Source organism: Symphodus melops, assembly GCF_947650265.1.
Source record: "Symphodus melops genome assembly, chromosome: 5".
NCBI classification, from domain to species: domain Eukaryota; kingdom Metazoa; phylum Chordata; class Actinopteri; order Labriformes; family Labridae; genus Symphodus; species Symphodus melops.
The window spans coordinates 14,188,684-14,214,179 of NC_136695.1; the positions used below are offsets into that span (position 1 = coordinate 14,188,684).

Here is a 25,496-nt window from a genome sequence, read left to right on the forward strand (position 1 = left end):
TGGAGCATTTATTCTGGGACAAAGGAGAGGAAACCCTGTAGAAAACACACACGCACACGCACACACACACACACACACACACACACACACACACACAAACAGACACACATGCACATTCTGAAGGTGTTTTACTAAGAGATGCAAAGAGTAGCAATGCAGCTCCATATAGAGGCAGGTATTAAATGCATCTGCTGTGATGTTGGACATGTTTGCGGTTTAAGGTACCTTTTGTGATTATGAAATAGTAACAGAAGAAGCCAACTGTCCTCAAGTGACACTTATTTCCTTCTCTGTCTCTCTTCTAGGATGGAGTCGACAGAAAAGTGTGATGTTGTGATCCAAAATTTCAATGGAAAATTCTTGAAAACCCCTCCCGGCATGACAGGTAGGTGTCCATCAGTAAGAAACTTGCATTGCAGTGGATACACTTGTACTGTTTCTCTATAGGTCAGGGTGCTCATAGAGATGCATCATATACAACCTTTACACACAAAGGTTGCTGCACTCAAAGGTCATGTTGCTTTGACTCATAGAACACAAGTTCCAGGTGTTTGTGTGTTTATTGCAAGTCACCTTCCCTGTCTTATCAGTGAGAATGCAGCACCCTTGTCATTTATGATCTATTAACAACAATGTTAAGTTATGTGTTATATTTAATGATGAGGTGGGCATCTTGCACAAGTGGGGCCGTAAATTATTTCAATTTCAATGCAAGAACCCACCCATTACTTGAGTTTTGATAACTTTTCAAACATTATACTCATGTCAGGACTTTGTATGAGGACTTTTTACAAATCATTCATTTTTAATTCCTTTGAAATACGCCTAAAATGGTGTAATTCAAAAGCGTTTATCATCTCAAAATAACTTAATTCAGGAAGAACTTAACATGGAGCAATCAAGGAATGTATTTGATGGTTGAATGCAATGTTTTGGATTTGGCATTTTTAAGTACTTTTCAAATCTCTGAAACTATTGGCTATTGTTCCAAGAGGATTTGTGTCTATGGGAGTAATGACCAATTTTTCAGGGCAAGCTAGCAGTTTGTAGGTGAGCACTTAAAGACAAGATTTCCTTTTCTGTGGGAGTCATTGTGTACAGTCTGACCAGTAGCTAGAGAAGCAAGAACGGAGTAAGTGTTGAGAGACAACGTCTCAATGTTGATATTAATCTACACTTACAAGCAGATGTCTGTTCGAAGGCATTAATAAAAGAGCTAATTCATCATACGAGGACTGCTGATCGGCTCCAACATAGCATTGAAGCTCATGGCGTTCCGCTCCTTTTGCTCTTCACACCTTTTTTTCCTCACACAGCCAACGCCGACTGAAACGAAACTGGATGATTACGCTTGGAGTGACTGTGACTCAAAGGTAGACTTGGTCAGCTCTTGAGATTAATGGTTTGATCCAGCAGTCCATATGTTGAAGTTTCCTAAGGCAAAACAGTGAACCCCAAATTTTACTTAGTGGCAATGTCAGTGGGATACGAATGGGATTAGTTAGTACTGATGGGTACTTTACATCCTCTGCCATCCGTGTGTGAATTTGTGTGTGAATATGTCATTGTGACATGAAGTATAAAAGCTCTCTGAACAGGCAAGAAGACTCGTAAAGCAATTCTCATGCACCATCCTTGAGAGGAATAGTACTTTACAATGTTATTATTAACACTCAAAACCTATTACGGTCCAATATCCACTACAGAACATTATACATTTTTTTTCCTCACTCTAGAAAATTATAGGTTATCTTTTGCCTCTCAAACCCAAACATTATCTCATGACATTTTTATTTATGTTCTAGAAAATAAAAAGCCTTGTATGAATTGGGTTACTTAATATAGGCACACACTTTTGGATTGTTTACACTATCCAACTAACAATGTATGTCACTTAATTCAGCTATAGTCAAGCAAGAGGACATATCTGTATTCTGGTGGTACAACATGTGTGTGTATGTGTAAAGCATGGTCCATCTGACTGATAATATATCAACATCATCCCTGCTGCCGGCTCCTCAGACCACCTTGAGTTGATTAGTGGGAAGATGTGACTGATTAAATCCTAAACTGTACAGGACACAAATTGAGACACACACACACACACACACACACACACACACACACACACACACACACACACACACACACACATACACACAAACACGTAGACATACCCCAGAGCAAACAATCTGTCCCCCAAATTAACAGCACAGACTTGTTGCCTTTATACACAGGGGGGTAGAAAAGGGAGGATGAAAAGATGGGAGCAGAGGAGGAAGAGAGGCACTGAGGATGAGATTCTGGATATCTCTCGTTTTGAAGAAAAGATGAGGAGTGTGTATGTTTGTGTGTTTGAAAGGGTGACATATACAGAGAGAGAAAGAGAGAGCACAGCAAGGTTACTGAACATGAGTGGATAACAGAACGAGGACAAGGTGAGAGTAAAGAGGAGGCTGAAGTGAGGAGAAACAAACTGAAAAAGACAGAGCAAGCGATAAGAGATACTAAACAATCAGATAAAGGACATTAAATGGAAAACAAAGACAGACGCTCCAGCAGTGTGCCTCATCAGGTACAGCATCACTGGCTGATCATTTTTAGCCAGGACACACACACACACACACACACACACACACACACACACTCTTACAGTAGGCTTCTCTGTAATGTATAGCGGGGTTATTATGTAGCAGCTGAGGGATGCATCATTGCTGCTGCTGTCGGCAGCTTTTACGAATCACCGTATCTTAACTGTTCCTGAAAAAGAAACATGACTGATAACACTATAAGCAAAGTAGCAAAGTAACATGCTAATTTCACAACATATTTAGATAGTAATTTAGAAAGGAATTAGCTTTTTCAGACACCATTATATAACCATCATAAGTAGTGACTTTTAAAGGAAAGAAGTTTGACTTTCTGATAGAGGAAAATAAAGAAGTGTTTTGACACTGCTTTTCGGCAAAAAGGATTCAAGCACAAACATAGGACAAAATTGTCCCTCGCTCAAGCTGCAATTACCTGTGGCCTGCATTGTTGTGTAAGCAGGCTAATACTAGAAGTCTTTGGTTAGCTCCCAGCTTCACATTGCGTAAATTTACAAGGAATTGCAGTTATCTAAAAACATTATCACTTTAGCTTCCATTACTGCTCCTCCTGGTCGACAGAGTAACAGTTGCAATAACTCGTTTCCACAAGTGGGACGTTACGAGTCAGACTGCGTTTTCTATGTCACTTTGGGGGATCTTATTACAGTCACAGACTCTGCAAGGTCCTAGCACGGATCCAGTATGGTCGAGGACTCCCCGTAAATTGGGGAAGTTTTTGGTGGCATCATCTGTGACATGTGACATTCAAATAAGAATAAGGATAAACTTTATTGATCCCCATATGGGGGAAATTCGGGTGTTACAGCAGCTCCAAAAAAACAATGAAGCAGGTAATATCAACAGCCTCAATAGCAAAAAAGTTAAAAAGAACAGCTAAGTAGTAAGTACTTGAATTTCCCTCGGGATCAATAAAGTATCTATCTATCTATCTATCTATGTTATTGTTCTTCCTGTAGCCATTGACTAAAACAGCTTGTGTGTGTGTGTGTGTGTGTCTGGTTTGTCTATGTATGTAAACCATATTTGCTCTGAACCACAAACCGATTAAACTGAGAATCTGGCCAACCAGATCTGTTGTGTACTAATCCACAAAACACACACGCACACACACACACACACACACACACACACACACACACACACACATACAACACACTCACACAGTTGTTACTGATCTGATACTCAGAGAAAGCGTGCCAGGTTGTGTTGATTCATGTCAGAGCTTTTCTGTGTCACTGACAGTCTTTGACGTTTTACAGGCTTTTGCAGTAACATTACATCAGGCCTTTTTTGTTTCGTTTCTTGTATTTGTTGACTTAACAAAACCCTCAATATACCTAAAGGTTAAACCTGCTTTGCTGTTACAGTGTAATGTACAGTATGTGTGCATGTCATGCGTGACGTGTTCCTCTGAGTAATCCCACAGTCTGTCTATGCAGCCTGATGTATTGACAGGCAGCGGCAATATTTTATTCTCAAGCAGCCAAATGAATGCCAACATTGATCACAAGACCAGAGCTTCCCTCAGCCCTTGTTAACAGGAAGCCTATTGATTCACAGCTTCCTGACTCCTCAGGTCTTGGAAATAGAGGAACTAGATCTGACAGACTTATATTTTGCTGTCCCAATCCTTTAATTGATACGGAAAATGCTGTTGTTTAGTCAATCCTTATTTAGTGTATACCTTTTTGTTAGTCTCATATTTAAAAAAAAATCTATAAACATCAACTTTATTAAAAACTTCCTTTATCCAGCAGTATTATTTTTTCATGATAATTAAATGTGTTATAAATAAATGTCTTCTTCTTGTGTGTTACAAGTTTAAGTGAATATAATTCCAAAATTAGACATTCAATGTAAGATCAGCTAAATCAGTCTGTGAATTTACTATTTCATGTTATTATTATTCCTTGTGCTTTATGTTTCATTATTTCCTGCAACCCTACTGTGAATGGGGGTGTAAGCACCAGCAAGTGTTTATCAAACAGTTGATTCTGTTCTTCATAACTGCAAAAATACACACAAATACACAACGATTTCTATCTTTCTTATCTTTTCTTTTCTTTTCGTTATGTAAAAATTAATCCCCAAATAGTGACAGATACTGCATATTGCAGCTCATATTATCATTGGTACTCAAGCAACCATACAGATGCTTTCCAGTTTAACGCAACACAAGTTGATTTGACCTGGTCTTCTTTGTAAATAAGTAAATAATCAGTAAGATGCAGGCTCACTATCAACTTTTTGTCTTTTTTGTCCTTTGTATAATTATTTGTCTCCTTCCCGTTTTCCTTCCAACATCTTATCTTTTGCCATTCTTAAAGTGAAAAATAATTAGCTCTAAATATCACATGTAAGTGGACACCAAGTCTGACAGAGCAGCTCTCCCTCATAATTACACAACATTTTTTCCTCGAGAAGCCTCTTTCAATGTTTTCCTTCATTATCAGAAACATCAAATACAATAAATGTTCTATTTATGATAGTACAGTATTGAACCACTTCCAAGGTGAATGGGGACTAAATGCCTCGTGATTGTACCAAATATTGAAAAAGACTGCACACATTTTTAAAAGCATCCTGCTTAGTATTCAAACCCTGACTGACAGTGGGAACTCATTGTTCTTCTCATTCTTTTCCTGTGTGTATCTCAACCTAAGGGAAAGGCAGGACAAAGAACTATTAATCCTGCAACATCAGATGGTGGGACGGAGAAAAATGTATATACAGTATATTGGTAAAAATGTTAACCTTTGTTCATGGTAGCTTGTAAGGGGTCAAACCAAGGGTTCTTTAGGATTCTGAATACATTGCAAACATTTGTTTTGCCACGCCCACTTTTACATGTAAACCACTGAAAAACTACCCAAAGCAAAGGTTAACATTTTCCATTTTTCACCAATAAGGTACTATTTCAGGTACCCTGACTTTGAGCCTCTCTCACAGATTTTTCTAGAGGAGTTTGATTTAAATGTTTTTATGTGTTATAAGACACCATTATGAACACATTTGTGAAGAATTCGGGAATTTATTCCCAGAATATTCCCTTATTACTTACAATTGCTGCAGGCGTTTAAATGTGATACTAAAGAAGCAATAATCAAATCCCCGGATTGCTGTCATGTTCTGAAAGTTGCAAAGACACTTTGTTTTATGTTTAAAAACTGTTTTTCATGTTTCTGAGAAGAAACGTTCACATATAGTAAACTTCCGCTCCTGTGTATTTTAAGAGGCTGTTGGCTGTCACAAGGGCAGCAAATTCAGATAAAGACACAGGGAGAAGATTATCTGTTTTCTTTTTAGAATGATAAGTGGAAATATAATCTAAATCTCATTTCTCTCTTTCGCTGCATGCAGTTTTGTTTATTTCAGCAGACATCTATTGCATTTTTAATGGTATGAAACCGCTAACAGCAATATGAATAAACCTTTTATAATATATATCGCCTCTTATTTCAGTGGCAATTCCTTTTTTCCCTCTCATATGTGATGCTTGAACATTTAACCCTCTAGAGTGTATATCGCTCTGCAGGGCTTTTAGCTCTTTGACGCTTGAACAGGGAAAAAAATGGCTTCTTATTCAACGAAGCTCGGGGAATCCTTACTCTGACACATTTGGGAATTGGATCTCATTTTCCAACTGAATGATTTCCAATGTTACTTGTTAATGGGTTAGATTTTATTTTAAATGAGAATTTTTCCCAGTTGAAGGATGGGGTCCCACAAATATTATATATCTCCCCTCTTTCCTTTAGTGAAATCTGAAACCTTTGTGCCATTATAAGCTAAATGTTTAACTTGCCTAAAGATTGCTTTCTCGTGTGGAGGCACCAAAGCAAAGATCGATAATGTTTACTATGTTTCCTGCACTTAACCAGTGTGTCTATTGTAACCTGTGCTTGAGGGTCTCCCCTTTTTTTTCTTTTCCTGCTTTTCTTCTCCGGTGTTCCTTTCACCAGAGAGAAGCTGGATATGTTTGTTTGCTCTGCTGGAGTTTTAGCACTTTCTATGTTGCTCTGACTTAGTTTGTAATGTGCCACCGCTTCAATGAGTGGTAACAGTATGTGATCCGCTCTTCACAACATAATCCAACCACCCTGCCACTTTTGAGCATGTCTTGTCATTTTAACACAAAACATTACAGACTAAAACATGCTTTGTGGTTCAGTTCAGAGTTCTTCTTCAACCAAGCTCTATGTCATCCTTTTAACATCTCTTGCAGGCTTTAAGTCTTTTATTTCCTATGCACATGCCTGTCTCTGCAGCGAAAGGTTGTTACCAAAAAAAAAAAAAAAAAACCTATTCACCATGTGATCTACAAAGCAGTGAAGCGTTGATGGATAAATGAAACTGGTAAATCAACTGCTGAAAGCCTTGGTTAATGAATACAGATAAGTCTAGTTGTAAACAGTTCTCACGCTTGTAAACAAACAGCTTTTGTCCACGAACATATTTAGTCCATTTACTTTGAACGTTGCTCAAGTTCTTTGAAAAGACTAATATCTCAGATATATACTGAATTAAATCATAAAATAACCTTATCAGACATTAAGGAAACATGCTTGTGCCAGCTTATCTGAAAACAATGCAGCAGCCAGTATATCCTCCTCAAATGTTCTCGATTCGTGTTTGGAACGGTCTCTGTTTGTTTTCTCCATAGAAGGTAGACAGTTTTGAGTCAACTCTAGACGCCACTCAGTTTAACTGGTAAATGGCAAACCAACAGGTGTTGCAGTGATGGAAGCGGGCAAGCGACCTGGTTCAGATATAACTGATTATAACAGACCCAAAAGGCCTTAGCATTTTAGCGCCATGACCAGAAACATTGTAAAACTAGGATAAATATTGGAGATGATTTTGAAACATAGAGAGATCACAGAAAGATTTTAAGACTGGTGGCTAAACACTGAAGCTTCTGTGAAGCTTCTAGTAGATATTAGGGGGCGGGGGGAGAGGGCAGTCTCCAATCTTTTGAATTTGGACTGTAGTACGCATTTTAAACACAAAATGCCAGAGTTATATTGCTGAATGATTCTTAAGTTATTCTTAAGTCTTCCAATTGTGATTACAGCTGGATTCTTACTTGTTTTATTTTCTACAAGACGATAGAGTTGTCTGCACTGTTTGTCTGACAACTGAGCAATGATGTTGAGATTGAGGGACATTGAGGTGCATCGGTTTACAAAGTGGGGACTTTCACACTAATTTTTACTCCTCTAACTTTGATTGAATTTATTTTCTTCAACTCCAACTTTAACCATGTCCTGTTTACAGAAAATTAACATTTGGGAACTCTTTAAATGTCCAAACATTTGGTTCAGACTGTGTTAATTAACTTGACGTGTCCAAATGTGACCCGTTTAATGGGGCAGGCGCAGCTGTACCAAAAGTCATCATGAATTCATCACTTCGTGTTACAGAGCTGTAAGACTGAGAGCAGCAGGGGTCAAACTGACAATTAAAAATGTCCTCTTCCTTTTAAAGGCCTCATGTGAAATGTAACAGATTGTAGTGATGTAGCTGTGAAAGCAAATTGAATAATTCATTTGATGCAGCTTTCTTTTTGCAGGTAATCTTTTCTTTGCATGCTTTGTGCTTGTTGTTGCCTCCTGATTGTGGAGTGACAGCGTTTCCTCCTCAGGAATAAATAATGTTTATTATTGTCTTTATCATCTTCTGTATTTATGACTTGTCAGTATGCTCGTGAATAAATAATTTGAATGGCATCCTTTTTTTATACATGGAGGAATACATGAAGCTAACCAAACAGAAAAGTCGCTTTTCTTTGTTGTGTTATTACTGCAAATGATGACAATAAAAGGTTGTAGATAGTTTCTGCTATGATGATACTGCTATTGTGTTTTATAACTCTACACAGGAGTCATTTTTCATTACCATGCCTCAACCTGCAATTTGTCTGTAGTGGTGAAATGCAGACACATTTCCGATGAATACCACAGCTAATGGCTTTGTTGAACATTTCAAATGTGTTAATGAAATGTCTCACTAGATCAAAAGCCTTCATCGGTTTGCTGATGTTTGCAGTGTTCCCTTTCAACCTTGTGAACATTAGTCAATACTTAATAATCCATCGCAAGGAATGGGCGCGGAATGAAAATACACAACAGTAAGTTTTAGTTTACATTCACCGTTCTGTTTCTTTTGCTTATGCCATTGTTAATATATATTAACTAAAACTTACTGTTGTGTATTTTCATTCCGCGCCCATAGACGCGTCAGGGTTGTTGTGGTCGCATCTTGATGACGTTGCATGTTCCCCGACAACGCTCCGCTCCCCCCCAATTTTAAAATATATAAATAAATAAAATAATTATGTCTGAGGCCGTTTAGTCCCCCCCCCCCCTCGATTTTAAAAATAAATAAAATAAATATGTCTGAGGCAGTTCCGTCTGAGGCAGTTTCGTCTGAGACAGTTTCATCTGAGGCCGTTTAGTCTGAGGTCTGACACCTTCGTCTGAGACCTGAGCATGTCCTAAAATGTATGCCGTACCCTGAACCCTTTTATACATTAGACAGAGAATATCGAACCAAATTATGCATTTGAGAATGTGCTGTTTCCTTCCTCCGATTGGGCAGCTTTCCAAATTATGCGCCTCCTGATGTTTGGTTCCGCTTCTCTCATTGGTGCATCATACTCCCGAATCCTTTGTTCTTCTGTAGGGGAAGACACTTCCTACCTGTTTCTTATCACAACTTGACATCTCGTCTAGTAACTAATTCTTTTTAAGGAGAAGACAATTTAGGTGATTAAGAATCAAGGCTCACTCAACCTATATAAAAGTGGATGAGTGATTAACTGTTAAGGGCCACATCAAAACACATGTTGGACTGTGCACTCACTTCTGCATGACCTCTTCACAGAATACCTTTAACCTCTGAACTAAAATCTTAAACAATTAGATTAAAACACATATAATAACTGATATAATATAAATGTGAGCAACAATCATTCATACAATGGATATCTAATCATTCCTTTGTATTTGGTGATCAAACCTTTATTCAACAATACATTATTGCAGTAAACACTTTGATTATAAGCAGAAAAAGGCCTAATATTCTATCAGCTGTCATGAGCTCAAACACACTTTGCTGTGCTTTGTGCTATGTTGGTGTTGTATCATGTGACAGTATAATCATGCATGTCAGATTTAAATAGTATATGGTTAAACTATAAATATTCAACATAAGGCGTCTGGTTATATTCCCCACCCAACTAAATATGAGCCTCTTGCAGCCATCTCTGAAAAAAACGTGTGTGTGTGCGTGTGTAGGTGTGTGACAGACATCGCAAATGCTTCACATTAAAATATTGTAAAAACAGACAGTTACATTTACCGTAATCAGACATGGACAGATCAATTGAAGGCAAGTTTAAACAGATAGATCTTTAATGCTTTTGAAAATGTCCACAGGATTCACAGCTCTCGGTTTACGAGGAACACAGTTCTAAAGTTTAGGTTCAGTAACCTTAAAGACACATTCTTTTTTTTGTTTAAAGTATTTTGCATAGAACAACCAGCAGACCCTGGTCAGAGGAACTCAGGGTCCTGTAACTGTTATTTAACTTCAGCATCTCAGTGAAGTAAGCCAGAGCTTGAAAATGCAAGAAGCAATAGGTAGGTAAACACTGGCTTACAGCACTCTGCTGTGTTTAAAATGACGGGAGCCATTTCACCAGCTCTGACAGAAAACATAGTTTACAGAAACACTGCCTTGTATTTAATCTTTATTATATTTCACTAATATATTCAAAATGGCATAAGACCATTGTGTCAACGATGTTGTTGCTGTCTGTCTGTCTGTCTGTCTGTCTGTATTTCATTTTTAAGTATCACTGTTACCTCAGGTCTATCTGGTCTGTCATTCTTTAGCAGGGGTCCTTCAAATCAAAGGAAAGTAGTTTATCTTGCTATAATAGGACCAGCTGCATCTTCACTATAATTATAACAAAAAAAAATCTTCACATCTTTCATCACTTTAAAAACAATCTTTTAGCTGTTGATGGGGTAAGCTTAGTATATAAAAAGAGACAGAGATGGTAGATTGAATTCCACAAACAGATGTATCCTTTATAATGCAGAAGACAAGCAGTTGTTTTAGATCAGCAGGAGTTTTTGTCTTTTTCTGCGGCTCTTCAGAGAGAAAAAAAAAAAAGTATCCTGACTTTAAACTTGACATGTTGTCTGCTGTTGACAATCTGCTGTTCTCAGTATGTCACAGCAGGAAAACAAAACAGAACACAGATGCTGCCTCCAAGTCTGTAAGCCTGTTCTCGCGTCAGATCATCGTTCACACTTGTGAAGTAACTATTACTTATCATACAAACAACCATTGTGGCTGCACTATGATTTTTAATTTCATTCTCAACATGACAGTTAAATCAGTCCCACGTCAGTACCACACGGGGCAGCTGCAGCTCATTTGGTCGAGTCGTTGTCTCTCAACTGGAAGGTCGAGGGTTTGATGCACAGCTCCTGCGAGCAACATGTCCGATTGGGCAAGACACTCAACCCCGAACTACTGCGCCAGGGGTGTATGAATTAGTTACTTGTAATGTTCAATATAAATAGAAACCACTGCCATCAGTGTGTGAATGAGTGTGAATAGGCAGGTGTGATATACAGTGTAAAAGTGGTTTGAGTAGTCAGAAGACAAGAAAAGCGCTATATAAGCACAAGTCCATTTACCATCATGTTGAACATGTAAATATTTATGAATATTCAGAACTTAACCCTTACAGTAAATAAAACAGTACTGAAGAGCCAATGACACTTACACTTTTAATCTCTCTGTCCAGAGCTTTTGCATTTGCATTTCACGGGCTGCTCAAAAGCCTCATAAATTGACATTAATATCCACAACAGGAGCTGTGTCCTCTGGTTCAAACTCAGAGAACAACCAGAGAAGTTAGTTCTTTTTACCTCGGTTTGGAGTGTAAAAAAGTCCCAGCCCTTAGGAAAATATCTAGTGACGGTTGAAGGAGTATTTTGGATGGGGCGAAGTGGAAACAATAATTTATAAGCGGTGTTTTATGCTCAGATTGTGACATCTTTGGTGCAAGGAGCCTCCTACACTGTTTTCTTTAATCCTTCATTTCTCTTTTTTACATCCATGCAAACAGCACACAGAATTTGCGTTGCTTTTTCCTTGTGTGCTTTCGGTTTTTTTTTTTATGGGCTAATGGACCCACTATCGTCGTGCAGTTCAGTTAATGCAGTTAAAACATGAGCGAAAATGCATTAAAAAGGGATTTTAGGTGACTGATGTTCCCAGTGGCGAGGCCGAGTGTGAGGCTTTCATGCAAAGCATAGTTTGAATCACACAGTGTATGAGTTAAAAACTTTATTAAACTCTAAAATGCAATTCTATTCAAAGCTATCATGAGGGAAATGTTAGTATGTGTCGATTTTAGTGACCACAAAGGACCTTTTTTTGAATGTCTTTTCCAATAACAGATCCTGTCCTGTACATGTGTAAGTACTGTTTCCTGACTATAAAAAGGCATACTGCTGTCTTTATGCTGTCTGGTGTATCACTCTCTTTGACTGTTTTCCGCTGAAAATGAAAATAAAGCCACTTCTGTGCTACAAATTGTTGTATCTGACACTGACCCTGTGGCAGTGTTAAAAGCAATATGTAACTACAGCTTTCGTAAGACAGGCAGAACCAGCAGTGTTCATTAAATGTGTTTTATAACCAACGCAAAACTCCTAACCAGTTTGTTTCTGCGGTAAGCAAGAGTTGTGTTATGTGACATAGTGTCACAGACACGCATACACACACCCACGTGGATTACTGTTCATCAGATGAATGCACAAAGCAGGCTGGGGGAAAGAGAGCGAGCGAGACGCGGAGTGAAGGAAAGAGATGGAAAATCAAAAGTGAGGGATGATAACAGCTGTCGCCCAGCTGTGTGTCCTGTTATTCAGTTAGAAATCAAGTTTAAAGCATGTTATGAAAAAGGGAGTTAATATGTTAACTTAGGTTTGGGTGCAGGACCACGTCTAAACCGCACCTCCAATCACCAGACAAGCCTACTTTTACGAAGCCATCCTACTCTACACTGTTTGTCTCAGTTCTTCGACGACCCACCCCCAACCCGAGACAGGAAAACGGCAGAAACAATTTTACAAAGTCCTGCACTTCTAAGGCACACACCTCTGAACTCTATTCTCTCCCTTCATCCACACCAGCGCTGCATGCACAGAAGCCAGACTAAGTTTCTCAACCAAGTCCTTGGACCATAGTCATCTTAGGCACACCCACTCAAACAACTGTACCGATATGCATGAGTCTCACACTTCGCTCAGCTCCATTTAAATTTGACTCTTTTGGGGGCAATGATCAGCTCAGGCAGACCAGCTAACCGACAACATCCTCCTCCATCATAATCGTTACCTCAGCATATATTCTGTCTCATGAATCATACGATCTATCATTAAATATTGTCTCTTAAACGTCACTGGTTGTGGCGTGGTCCTTGTTAGTGAAAGTACTCTTAAATTATGTATTATCACACGGCCTTGTGTTTTCTTCATACTTACCTTCAGAGTACTCAGCTCGGCCTAAGGCCTTACAAATAACCTCCCAACCTTGAGATTTAAACATTTGCCTCCACTGAGAAATCCTCTTCTCCTTTCTCCAGTTAATAACGATGTAAAAAATTTTTGTTATGGGTGATGTTATTGTGGCATTTATTTTCCCTAATGTCGAAATTAGTGTTTGAATGATTATACTGCCTCTGCTTCTTCACAGAATTTTGTTTTTCTAGGTTGCGGTCACACTGGCCTTTCGTTCCGTGTCCATATGCTTCAACCTTAAAGTCCAGTTTCTTTGGCCAGTGTGACCGCTGCGTTCCGTACTCAGGCAAGGTACAGTTCCTTGTCTTTAGCACACTTTGGAGAAGTGTGCTTGGGCACGGTACACTTCATACACAAGCACAAGCACACGGGTAGATAACACTGACAGCCTTCACTATGAAGAAATCAAGAGTTTTATGGTTGTATCTGAATAAAATCACTCAAAATAAGTTACAAAGTAGTTCTCATGTTCTCTGTTGTTCTCCGATGTGCAGACGCAGACTCGACCACATGTCACTTTTATTTTTCTGATATTAGTTTATGGCTGTATCTGATTGATGTGACTCAAAATAAGCCGCAGAGTCAGTGAAGTAGCTGTCCTGCACCTCTGTGTTCTTCTCTGATGTGCAGACACGGACTTGACTGTGCGTCCCTTTTTATTTTTATTTTTTTCTCCAGTTTGTGAACTTGAGCAGGCTTCATATTAACATAAAGCATACATGTACTGTATTACGTTATGTCCAAGAGGTAATCATGCTCAGGCACATTAGTTCTGATGCAGTGGGACCGCGGGTCATGCTGGCCAGCAGGAGGGCAATCGCGCTTGAGTATAGCAAGGTATAGATGGCCAGTGTTACCGCACCCTCGGACCTTTTTTCTTTTTTTCTTTCAGCAAGACACAGTGATGATTTGATTGCTCTGTAGTTCAAAATCATTGCCAGACTTTCAGTTTCAGTAAAAAAAAACTGAAAGTCTTTTCTAAGATGCAGTCAATGACTCAAACATGCCTTGGTGGACTTACCAAAGTAACAAGAACAACAAACAAGAAAGAAATGTGTTCAAGTAGGTGGCTTGTACAACTTCAGGGATAAGAAGCATCTTAGTAAAATCAGAGATGAACAGAGAGATGCATATTAGAATCTAGGGCTGAAAATGCGTAGAATCTTAATGACATTCAGAGGCTGTTTTTATTTTTATTATGATCTGTATCTTCCGCGCTTGTAGGAGGGCTTTGCCTCATGTTATCTAACTCACTCTTTCTTCAGATGGATGTGGTATTTGTTGTGTAATAAAATAAAAAATAACAAGGAAAGGGAGCTTTTGTGAGTTTGATTGACTATTTGTTAGGGGAAACTACAAAATAATAGTTTTAAATGTTTCATACAAGTCAGTTAAATTCATTTTATTCAGTGCTCTAGTTATATATGAATTACACTGACACACTATTATATTCCTTTTTTAAAACATCAAGACAATTATATGTAATCATATTTTAATTGTGAAGCACACCTAAGAAGTGCACATGCTTTGTTAAAAGTAAAACCGTAAGATGTTGATATGTCTTTTTCTTTTGGGTATTTTTTTTATTTTTAGACTTACAGACTATTCTCTTCTTGTGCTGTGTGAGTATGCAGAATAAAAGGTGCCCTTCAGTTAACGTGAACATTTCTTCATGCATACCTTCAATCAACAACTGTGTATCAAAGAAAGGTATAAAAGCATCAGAGATCACATTCAATTGAATCATTTGATTTGGATATTTCACTTCTTCAATCATTTAATGTTTCACGTTAGGGTAAGCCCAACACTCTTGGTAGTGTTTCTTCAGTCATGCCGTTGCAGAAAAATTTCCCAATTGCAAATACAATTGCATCCGCTTTCTAAGAAATTCCAGAAATGCCTTTATTACACAAAACAAGGTCCCCTTTCTTACAGATAATCCTGCTCCAACCCAGCCACTTCCTGTTTTTTTCAGAAGGCCATCGGATGTTTGAGACTGTAGCCTATCAGATTCAAGCTAGAGTTTGGTGAACTTTTATGTGGGAGGTCACACTGAGCTAATCCTATTTGTAATCAAGGCTTTCTTCTCTCTCTGGTCCAGAAAGGGACCATGTTGTCTTTTGAGCGATCACAATCGCCCAGGGTCATGCTGTGTGAAGTTATTTGGCGTGTTAAGTACGCCTGTTTGGTTTGTCGTTTGAACCATGCTCACCGTGCTTTGATGATTAGCCTCTGGCTTTGTTTCAGCCGCAGAGCTGCTGTTTTTGAGTTGTGGTTGTAGAGTTGTTGAGATGGTTTGATAACTGCTGTTGTTTCGACATTTGGTTCAGAAGATAAATGGAAGAGCTGTAGGGCTCTTTTCAGTACCAATAGGTCTTTGTTATGTTTTTGTTGAAGCCACAGCATACACACGTCTTTAAATCTAATCTTTGAAATGTAATTTCAACAATCAAATGCATGAAATGTTACTTTTTTCCGCTTCTAAGATGATTAATTTGCCTCAATGTTTGTCCTTGTCTCCTTCTCTGCCTGGCTCTCTCTGCAGCCCCTGTAGAGCCGTTGCTGTGCAAGTTTGCTGACGGAGGCCAGAAGAAGAGGCAGACCCAGGTCAAGTATCCCCAGAATGGTCGACCATGGACACGGGAGGGAGAGGTGAGGCTTGCAAGGTTTATTTAATCATCAATATAAGCTTCCCACTACCCTTCACAAAAGATCCCCTTCAGCAGCTGCAGGAGCGTTTTCTTGGAAAAGACAGAAAAATGTCTTTTCAACAATCCAAATCACTCTCCCTTCACCCTCTGCCACCATAAAAAAAACAACTTTGAATGTTTCCTCAGGCAAAACTTTGCATCAGCCGACATTTCTTTAATCTGCATGAACGCCTCATTTCTCACAGTGAGAATAAGTACACAGTGCCGTCTTAGATGGTTTTTAACAGGGAATTGTAAGGTTAACAAAACAAAAAGCTGTGTTATTCAAACTTAGTCACCGCTATGAGAACTGTGTTTCTACAAACCCTCCTTTCAACCATTTCCGCCTCAGATTTCAAGCAAAAGCACAACAGGAATCCAGTCAAAACAGTTAGAACAGTAAGGATGAAATACAATTGTATGCGGTGGATTTTCTGGAGCATTTAAAGCCCAGTGTCTACATCTCCTTCACACAATAAAAACTTGATTATATGTCTAAAACGTCATCATTGTGAATATCTGCTGATGTTTTCTTTGACATCAGTTTCTTTTTCAAATCTTACCAACTTTCAATGGCTTGACAGGCCCCCCTGTGGCTTTATTATCAGCTTTCATTTCCAATAACATACTTCTGGACGAATTAGAGAAGCTGCTGACAGTATGAAAGCTGGCATATACAAAGGATGATGAATTTAAAATGCAAGGTTTCAGCTAGACCCCAATGCCAAGATGTTGTTTTTTTTCCCTTTTGTTGAACCTCCCACCTCCAGTCTGTCATCTTCAGACAAAAATGAAACCTCATGTAACAGACTGAAGGCAGAGTGACTGTTGCACAATGCACAGAGTTCAGAAGTTGCTCATGTTGATACCAAAGCTTTAATTTACGGAACAAGGGGAATGCGAATAATAATGCCACCACCCAGACACCGAGTGCAGTTTGAACTGTTTCCCAACATTCACAAAACACAGAGGTTAGGAAAGAGCAGGGTGATGAAGTGAAATGAAATGGAACCAGACTGAAACAAGGTCCGCCACAAGACAAACAGGATGCCACAGTTTGTGTGTGACCTGTTTGTGTGTCTTGTGTGGAGCTGGAAGGGAATGTAGGTTTAGGCTTTATTTGTGAGCACAAAGACTGATGCAACACATGGTCAACAAGAGAGGCCACAGGAGTTAGTCTGGAGCCCTCATGTCAACATTTATGAGTAATCAGATTGATTTAAAGTTAGTGATACATTATATTGGGATTGCTCACACATTTGTCTCTGGTACTTCCCAGGCAAGCCCGATCTGGCCTAGCAGGAGACATCTTAGTTGATGCATTTAACCAAGTCAGGTATCTAAGTCCAGGCAGGCTAACATAGACATATGGCTGTAGATGGGATTCATTTGAACCCAATCTCCTGGAAGCCCTTAGACCTTTATCAGTCCATTTCCAGTCCCTTTTAGGTGGCATTGTTTGTCCTCAATGATTGATTTTGTTTCTTTGTAGTCTTTTGAGTCTTTTTAAGTCTTTTTTTTATGTGATCATTTTGTATTTTTGAATTTAGCTGTTTGTTGTTTTGTCTCTATTTGTGGTTTTGTGTTATTTTTAAGCCGTTTCATGTTTCTTGTTATGTTTTACCTCACGTTGCTGTCATTGTGGATGTTTTACTAGGTGTTGTGTGTCACTTAAGATAAATTCACTATTTTAATGGGCCTTCTTGGCCCCCTATAGACAAATGTTGGCAACATACTGTATGTAACACACGTCTCAACATAAACGCATTATTAGTCAGTAGTGAGTTATGTAGTCCAGTCTTCATATTTAGATGAAACTCTCAGAAAACTTAAAAGACGGGAGTCAAACATAAAGCTTCTTCAATGAGCAGGCATCCTCCGGCTCTGTTCAAGTACACAACTCAATATATCGACAGGGAAGCAGCAATGAATATAAATGTACCTCAAGGTGAATACTGGGATTTCTGTGTACATATTGTATATTTTACCTGCTTGAAATCAGATATTGGTTTCAGAACTGGTTTGAAAATGAACCCAGGCTTTGAAATGATTAATGTTTTGCTATTTGGTGTCATCAATGTCTGGCACTCCTTGTTATTGCCTCTGTAGTCAATATTCCCCCAGTCTTGGCAAGAGACCGTGTTTGGGGAAAACCAAACATCTCAGCCGAGTTCAACGCCAGGGCACACTTTCAACTCATGTGCCAATTTGGAGAGGAGCAACTTGTGTAGAATATTGAGCAAGTACAAATTACTTGTGTAGGATAGATAGATAGGGTAGACAAAACACAGACAGAGTGTAACTGTTTTACATTTGACATAAAGTGACAACATTACATACCATGAAGAAGGACATTTTTAACATAGATAGCTTTGATATAATGCAACAGGAAATCATGTCTTTTTCATTTCATTATTCTATGTCACTTAGGTCTGTAACTCACTGAGTGCTAAACAGAAGTTACAATGTGGTATCTGCCTGTTGTTTCATGAGAAGCCCTGTGTTCAATGTTGGTGTCATAGCTTATCATAGATTGACGATATGATGTGGTGAGTGAATTGAATTGCCATATTTAGTCATTATTAGCTTTGGGCTTGGAAACTGTAAAAGGTGTTTCGAAAAAGTTACATTCAGTAAAGCAGTTTATTTTCGACTGATGGAGTTTTGACAGTTGTGACAGTACTGATGTTTTGCATCATCTGTGTTTTATGACAGCTCAGGCACACTGATTTTAAAGTGTAGACGTTTCGATTTCCCTACCATCATCTTTTTTCCCCAGATAGTTGAATTTTCCCATCATAGGGTGCTTTTAAAGATCTATAATCAAAAGGAAGTGGAAGTTTTATGTCAAGCACTAAACAGGAACAGGTTTGCTACAGTGAGGGTTTATAACTGTTTCTTACAAAATGGGCCTTTGTGAATTTGTATTTATATAATCAACATCTTAGTGCCATTTATGTTAGTGTTGCTAAATGCCAGTGAAGTAAAACATTTGATGTTTGTTTTGAAGAGGTGTTTGTAAAATTAAAGGAGGTCCATCCAAGTTCAAATACTAAACCTTTTATTCATTATCAGTATGGCAAGTTTGTATTTCTATGTATTCTTTTAAAAGTGAGAGGTAATCTTTTTTTTCCCCAAAAAATCCTTTCCAAAACAACTTGTGTGTAATAACAGAGCGCTTAAAAAATATATGTTATATGTTAAGTTTTTTTAAGGTTTGTTTTGGGGCTTTATAAGCCTTTATTTTTAGAGATAGGACAGTGGATAGAGGTCCCATTCGAACACAGCCTCTGTACATCCTCTCTATCCACTAGCTTACTGCGGCCCCATGAAACCAAATTTAAAATAAACAATTTGTATCTATTTAATTGTTACACTTCTTTTATGTAGTGAAACCTAATTTCCTCCTGCCATCTTTGTTATTTTAATATTGATAAGTAAAGTTTCAGATTTTCACATGCTCACACCGAACCATGCAAAATAACTTCATTACACTTAATAAGTGCTTTGAACTGGCTCGTCTAAATGTCATAGTGTTATTGAGGACATAATCACGAGTTGTTCTTTATTAAGCAGGTCTTTGTATCACACATTTTGTTAATGTGGAAGCCAAAGCTTTTGTCTTCAGATAATAATCTGCCTTACTGCTGTGTTAAATGCCCATTGAAAGACCAAATATATGTTTCACATCAACATTGTAATAACGTACAGTACATGATTCAGTGGATATATTCGGCATTTTAACCTTGAGCTCTCTCTTGCTTTCTTTTTCCAGAGTGGCATGGCATTGTCGTATGATCCCTCCGCGATGCAAAATGGGTAGGTTTAAAGTTGTCGTATTCTCTATTCATCTTTAGATTCCTCCCAACATTACTTTTTATTCACATTCATTGTCAAATATTTGTCAAGCAAAATCCACAATATTGCTTGAGAGCCTGTTTCTGAGCCTTTATAGAAAGACACTTCTCTCACACCAGACAACCTGCAGAGATGAACACGCATCAGCTTCAATCAGCAGTATCAGGTGCAAGAGCACTTGCATGCAAATGAGCAGACCACACACATGCTCATGAATTCAAACAGACACAAGAGACACGAGTCATTACCACACTCACGCACACAAAAACACACAGACTCTCTTTTCTTCGCGCTCTCGCCCTCTTTCCCAGATCTGAGAGGTGCACACAGAGCCTTTATTATTGCACCTATGCATACAAGCTGTCAGACATGTAGGTTTTGATTGCAGACAGGAAAGTTGGGCGGTGTTGCAGCACCGCTGTAAGACTTTCGTCAGCTATCTGCAGTGCTCTCAGGCTGAATGCAGACAGCTGAGTGTCTGCCTGTTTCAGGGGGGAAATTGGAGATCGGTCCCGTCTGCTAGGAATGCTGCTGGTGCTGCGATCCCAAGAGACACTTCTCTCCAGCTCTGTGTCTCTCTTGTTCTCCTTTTTGTCAACTCAGTACAACCTACTCTTTGTGTCCATACTTTCCCTTTATCTCATTTTCTTTATTATATCCCTGTTGTGCCCTAAACCTTCTACTTCCCTTTACCGAAATCATTCATTTTTCTTTCAGCTATTTTTGATTCTTTCCTGCAACACAATATTTTCTTCTCTAATCTTGTACTTGTTATTGTTCCTACTCTTGATTTGCATTTAAGATGCTCTACTGTTGATCATTTCTGCTGTTGTAGTGTGTGTGTCCTTTTGCATGTACAGTATAAATGCATGCTAACACATGAGCAGCCGTGCACGCTTGGTGCTTAAGCCCTCTCCAACCTCTCTTCCGAGGTCACTTGAGCTCCTTCCGGCAAGGCGCTAAATGACTCTGAAATGCTAATGCAGCTAATTAGAGAGGAGAAAAGCAGAGAGGAAAGGGGGGCATGATGAAAAAGAAAGACTGGGCAGGTCAAGAGGAGGGCAAAGGCAAAAATAAAGTCAGCCCAAGGAGAGGGGAAGGGTATGAATCAATTACAGGTTTGCAAGTCTCTCCAAGCTAGAGGATGGCTGGTTTTAAAGTCCGATGCCAATCTGCTGTTATTGAAAACATGTGTCCCAACTGGCCAGACTGCATTGGCTTTCTGCCTCTCCTCGACTTTATCAGGGAAACACAAAATTATCTTACTCTGGGTCTTTTACCCCAATCTCCCTCCTCCAACCAGTCTGTTTGCCGTCATATTGTTTCTCCATTTTTCTCTTTTCTCTCCCTTCTACCTTTTTTTAAAATTCTGTCCACTCTTTCTCCCCTTTCATCTTCCGACACGAACAAACACGTATATATTTTTGCATGCCGGCCAACATTTGGCCGCTGATAAGTCACCGAGGTCGGCACTAAATCATCATCTAATTTTTCAGGGCAAACTCCTGACAGAGCAGCAAGGTCACACCGGGGATTCATGGAGAGGTTTTAAATTCAATCTTGAAGTAATGTTCTGTTCCCAATTACATGTTTAGTGTATTGTTTAAATAGCCGTGCTGGAGTCCCTATTGACAGCGAACTGCTCTGGACTAATAGCCCCCATCAATAACCTTGGATCCGTCCTCTACCTACTCTTTCTCTCTCTCGATACACGTCACTCTAATGAAAAATACGATAAACACAATCAGAGAACCATATCGAATAACACGGCTGCGCTCGCTCATTTGTATTCATCAGTGATAGTAATACAGTTTCTCTAATACAAGTCATACATTAATTGTCAGTCAAAAAGATGGATCCACACTGCTGCATAATCAGGATAAGAGTTTTTTTCTTTTTGTCTCTGATCACCACTTTGAGTTGTTCCAGTTCTTATTCAAACCTTCACTCTCTATCTTTCTAATCTTTCTCTTTAATCAATCTTTAATCAATGTTGTTGCTAATGGTTGACTTTGTAGACATATAGAGGCATCTGTATACAGCTAATCTCAATCAATAGATCCTGTAAATGACACGATTATTAGGGGTGGATGTATTTTGATTTCCGTTTTTCTTGAAGTAGTATCATCTGATGTTTCAACAGTCCATGTGAAGGGCATGAGGGGCAGAAGGAGATCTGCCTCTGTGGTAATCTGACGACACATAGCTCATATAAATCTCTATGAACTGATATTTGTGCAAGTGGAGTTTACAATCTGCTTTATAGACTCTAAACTCCAATTCCATTCTCACTTCATATATCACCATTTCTAGTAATCAGTAGAAATGCAAAGAAAATATATATGTTGCTTTAGGTTATTCATAGCTAACCGCAGGCTACACTCAAACCACCAAAAGTTGGATATCACTCAAAGAGTGAAAAAATCGTGATCAAATGACAGCCGATGGGTTTTCAAGATTTGAGTTATCTTTTGTCTGTTTCAAACCCAGTAAAAACTCCTCACGTGAGCTTTTATAGAGACACATTGCACATAGATTTTACGTACGTTTGAACCCTCAAGAAGTTCAGAGAAAATGTCAGTAATATGAGCCTTTAATATATGACAAAGTCCAAGACAGAGCACACAATCAACCTTCAGATGAACCACAGCTCTACCTAACAAGAGGATATGTATTCTAATAATTCACGGGATTTCTTTATTAGTGTGTGAGAAAGTTGACCATGTTTGAGGATAGAGGGTAAACCTTGTACCTTTGTTCTCTATGTTCCACTATACATAGACTCCAACACACCAAGTAAAGAGTGAAAAACTGTGTGACCCACAATCAGGCTCTAGAGTCTCGACCTTACCCCATGTAGTTAGAAACCAACTGACTTTACAAGGCCGCGATTGCAGCAGTTCAGCAATATTTGAAGCTTTGTAACTCACAGCTGAGTTCAAAACTACTCCTTTTCACTGACCGTGAAACAAAGCATTAGACTGATCATCACATGCAACAGTATTGTCTGCAAAACTAAGGAGATGTCAGTCATGATTTGATTTCCCACATTCAAACAGTCTTCATATGCATCAGCAACATGAGCAGTGTTTTAATAGTAGTTCACTGTTTATAACTTATAAATCAACAGGCTTCAGATACTTACTCTCCCAATGAAGTCTCTTAGCATTTCATACAGTGGTGGCTGTGTTAAATATTGGACGGGGAGGTCTTCTCTCTGTCTCTGCCTCGTTCTCCCCTCCCTCCCTCCATTATTCAGTCAACAGACACTTTGGGATCGATCAAGCAGTGCAACACGGCCTGGCGGATGAAACATGTCCTCTCTAGGTACACAATGATAAATAAAGCACTGTGAGCCAAAGCATTCCACCTTTGCAGAGTTCAGGGTGTGAAAAAAAGAAAAAGAAGAGAGAGAGGTATAGGGAAAGTAAACAGAATATAATGCAGATGTTACAGATGCAGGTTTCTCTACAAGGTGATATATACGTAGGTGGGAACATGAAGGGTAATACTGAAACATTTCACCCACTCACACATTCAGGTGATAATTCATTATTATGCACAGTGGTGGAGCCGACTGCTTTGTAACATGATGTGCACTCCGGTGCAGTGTCAGGTCTTATTTAGAGACGCATTTGATGGTGTGGTGCTGAGTGGAGATGCAATATTTATTGTTTCCATGACAGCCTTGATGGTGTCTGATCCATTTTGTTAGCCTTGTCTTGATGTGCACTGGGTGGTTGGAAACGTAGAAGAACAAAAGGCTCATTTTCACCTTTGCATGTGGCAACAAATTGTTAGCTAAATCACTTTAACATGCTTTTGGTTGAGTTTTACACAACTTAAAAGCTTCGTGATGTATATGATTTCAAATGAAACCTCTTCCTGTTTGCTGTCTTAGGTTCTACTCTTCACCATACAGCATCTCCACCAATCGGATGATCGCACAGACGTCAATCACACCCTTCATCGCTGCCTCTCCTGTCTCCACGTATCAGGTGGGTGGACTCTATTTTATATTTTTTAGCATTGTCTTAGCATTGACACAGCCTTGACGGCCTACAAAGGTTTAAAGGACATTTTGAACAACCTATTTGGAAAGTGTCTGTCTGTAATAGGATCTAAGTAAATACCTTAAATGAAGTATTCTTTGCTGTTTCTTTCTTTACACATGTAAGGTTCTTTGAAAAGTGTTTTTACACTTTGTGATATCCAAGCCAATTCTGCAAAGAAAGTTCGAGCTTGAAACTGAAATTCTACTTTGTTAGCTGTCTGGTTTTCTTGGCCAAGAGATCTTGCAAAGAAAGAAAATTACTTTCAAAGGCAGACACAGCTCCAATATAGCATCCCACGAGCATCTAATGCAACCTGATAGCAATAGCATCTCGAGCCAAGTTAATAAATGGTCAAAATATTCCCGCACGGAGCTTTAGTTTACTAGCTGCAAAATATTGTCTTTGATGCAGATTACCTGTTAAATTAAAAAATTCCCATTGTTGTAAAAATGCGGATAAATGAGACAAGTTGTTGACATTTTTTTTTATTTCTGCCATGAACATATTTCATTTAAAGTCAATCCCGCACACGCATCATCCTTGTGTTTTAAAGGACTACTGGAACAATGTATGATAATCCACTGCTGAAAGTAGTCCTCAATAAAAACAATATTTCCTTGACATTTGCTAGACATTAAAGTCCCCAGCTGTTTGAGAAAATTACTCAGCCACTTAGAATATAAAAGTACACATTTGTGATCTGTTTATAAAGATTTCGGTCTTCAGTTTGAACAAATGAGGGCTTTCAGTGTAACACACAGGCGAAGTCAGAAAGTGTTGAGAGGCCGATTAACACATTGTTGGTTTTGGTCTTTTCATGGTATTTGCTGCCAGGAAGAAGAATATGAAATAACAGATGCCTCATCTTTAGGGAAGTTCACAAATGGATTAGGGCTAGAGCTTTTGAAATAAATATGACAAAGTTGAGCACATTGTTGCTGTTTTTTTTCTGTGTGTAGTCTTATAGAGTAGAGCTTATCTTTTTTAAGGAAAGCCTTTAACGACAGAAATTGAGTTATCATCTCTCTCCATTAAAGACACGTCTTAGTCTAGCTATGATAAAACACAGGCTTATATTGCAGCACTCCTCCCATCGATCTTTCATTCTCAGGCACAAATCCTCCTTTTGTCTCCCACTCTCTGTTCCTGTGTGCTATATCCTTTCTGTCTCTCTCACACACAAACAGTTCTAATTCATGTCAAAGCTGGTTGATGAAGAAGCTGTACTTCTTTAAGAGACTGACTCACTACTTGATCCTCATTTTTGTCAAACAAACAGGGAGTCCCATCCCCCTCCCCCGGCTCTCTGTAGCGCAGCTGCAAATGAGACATATTAATGCAAAGACACACCTTTAACAGAGCAGATTCACACACTCGGGCACAAACGCATGCTGCCTTTTTAAGGTAAATTAACCCACCTTGAACAGCTCCCTATAGACGTACACAGGTGATGGAACATATGCATATAAAATCAGTGCATACATGTGACAAAAGGGTCTTCAGGGACTTGTTCCTCCTCATGTTCGCTTGGGCAGTGGGTAGCAGAAGGAGATGAAAGTGTTGATTTGTGGCCAAGACCAGCTTTGATGATGAAACCTCCTCTGTGAAGCAGTAATTATTAGACTGTATTGCTCTCTGTGGTCTTCATATCCTCTTATAATTACAACATAACAT

At 38.9% G+C, this 25,496-nt stretch overlaps 1 protein-coding gene across 1 annotated transcript in view; it reads left to right on the forward strand.

Annotated features, from left to right (window-relative positions):
- The window catches only part of LOC306824106 (RNA-binding motif, single-stranded-interacting protein 3-like), a 120,487-nt gene that overhangs the window by 82,494 nt on the left and 12,497 nt on the right, over nt 1-25,496 (forward strand). The window contains exons 6-9 of the mRNA XM_079344087.1: nt 306-385; nt 15,765-15,871; nt 19,685-19,728; nt 23,669-23,765. Coding sequence (XP_079200213.1) covers nt 306-385; nt 15,765-15,871; nt 19,685-19,728; nt 23,669-23,765 — 328 coding nt within the window. The remainder of the gene's footprint in view (nt 1-305; nt 386-15,764; nt 15,872-19,684; nt 19,729-23,668; nt 23,766-25,496) is intronic.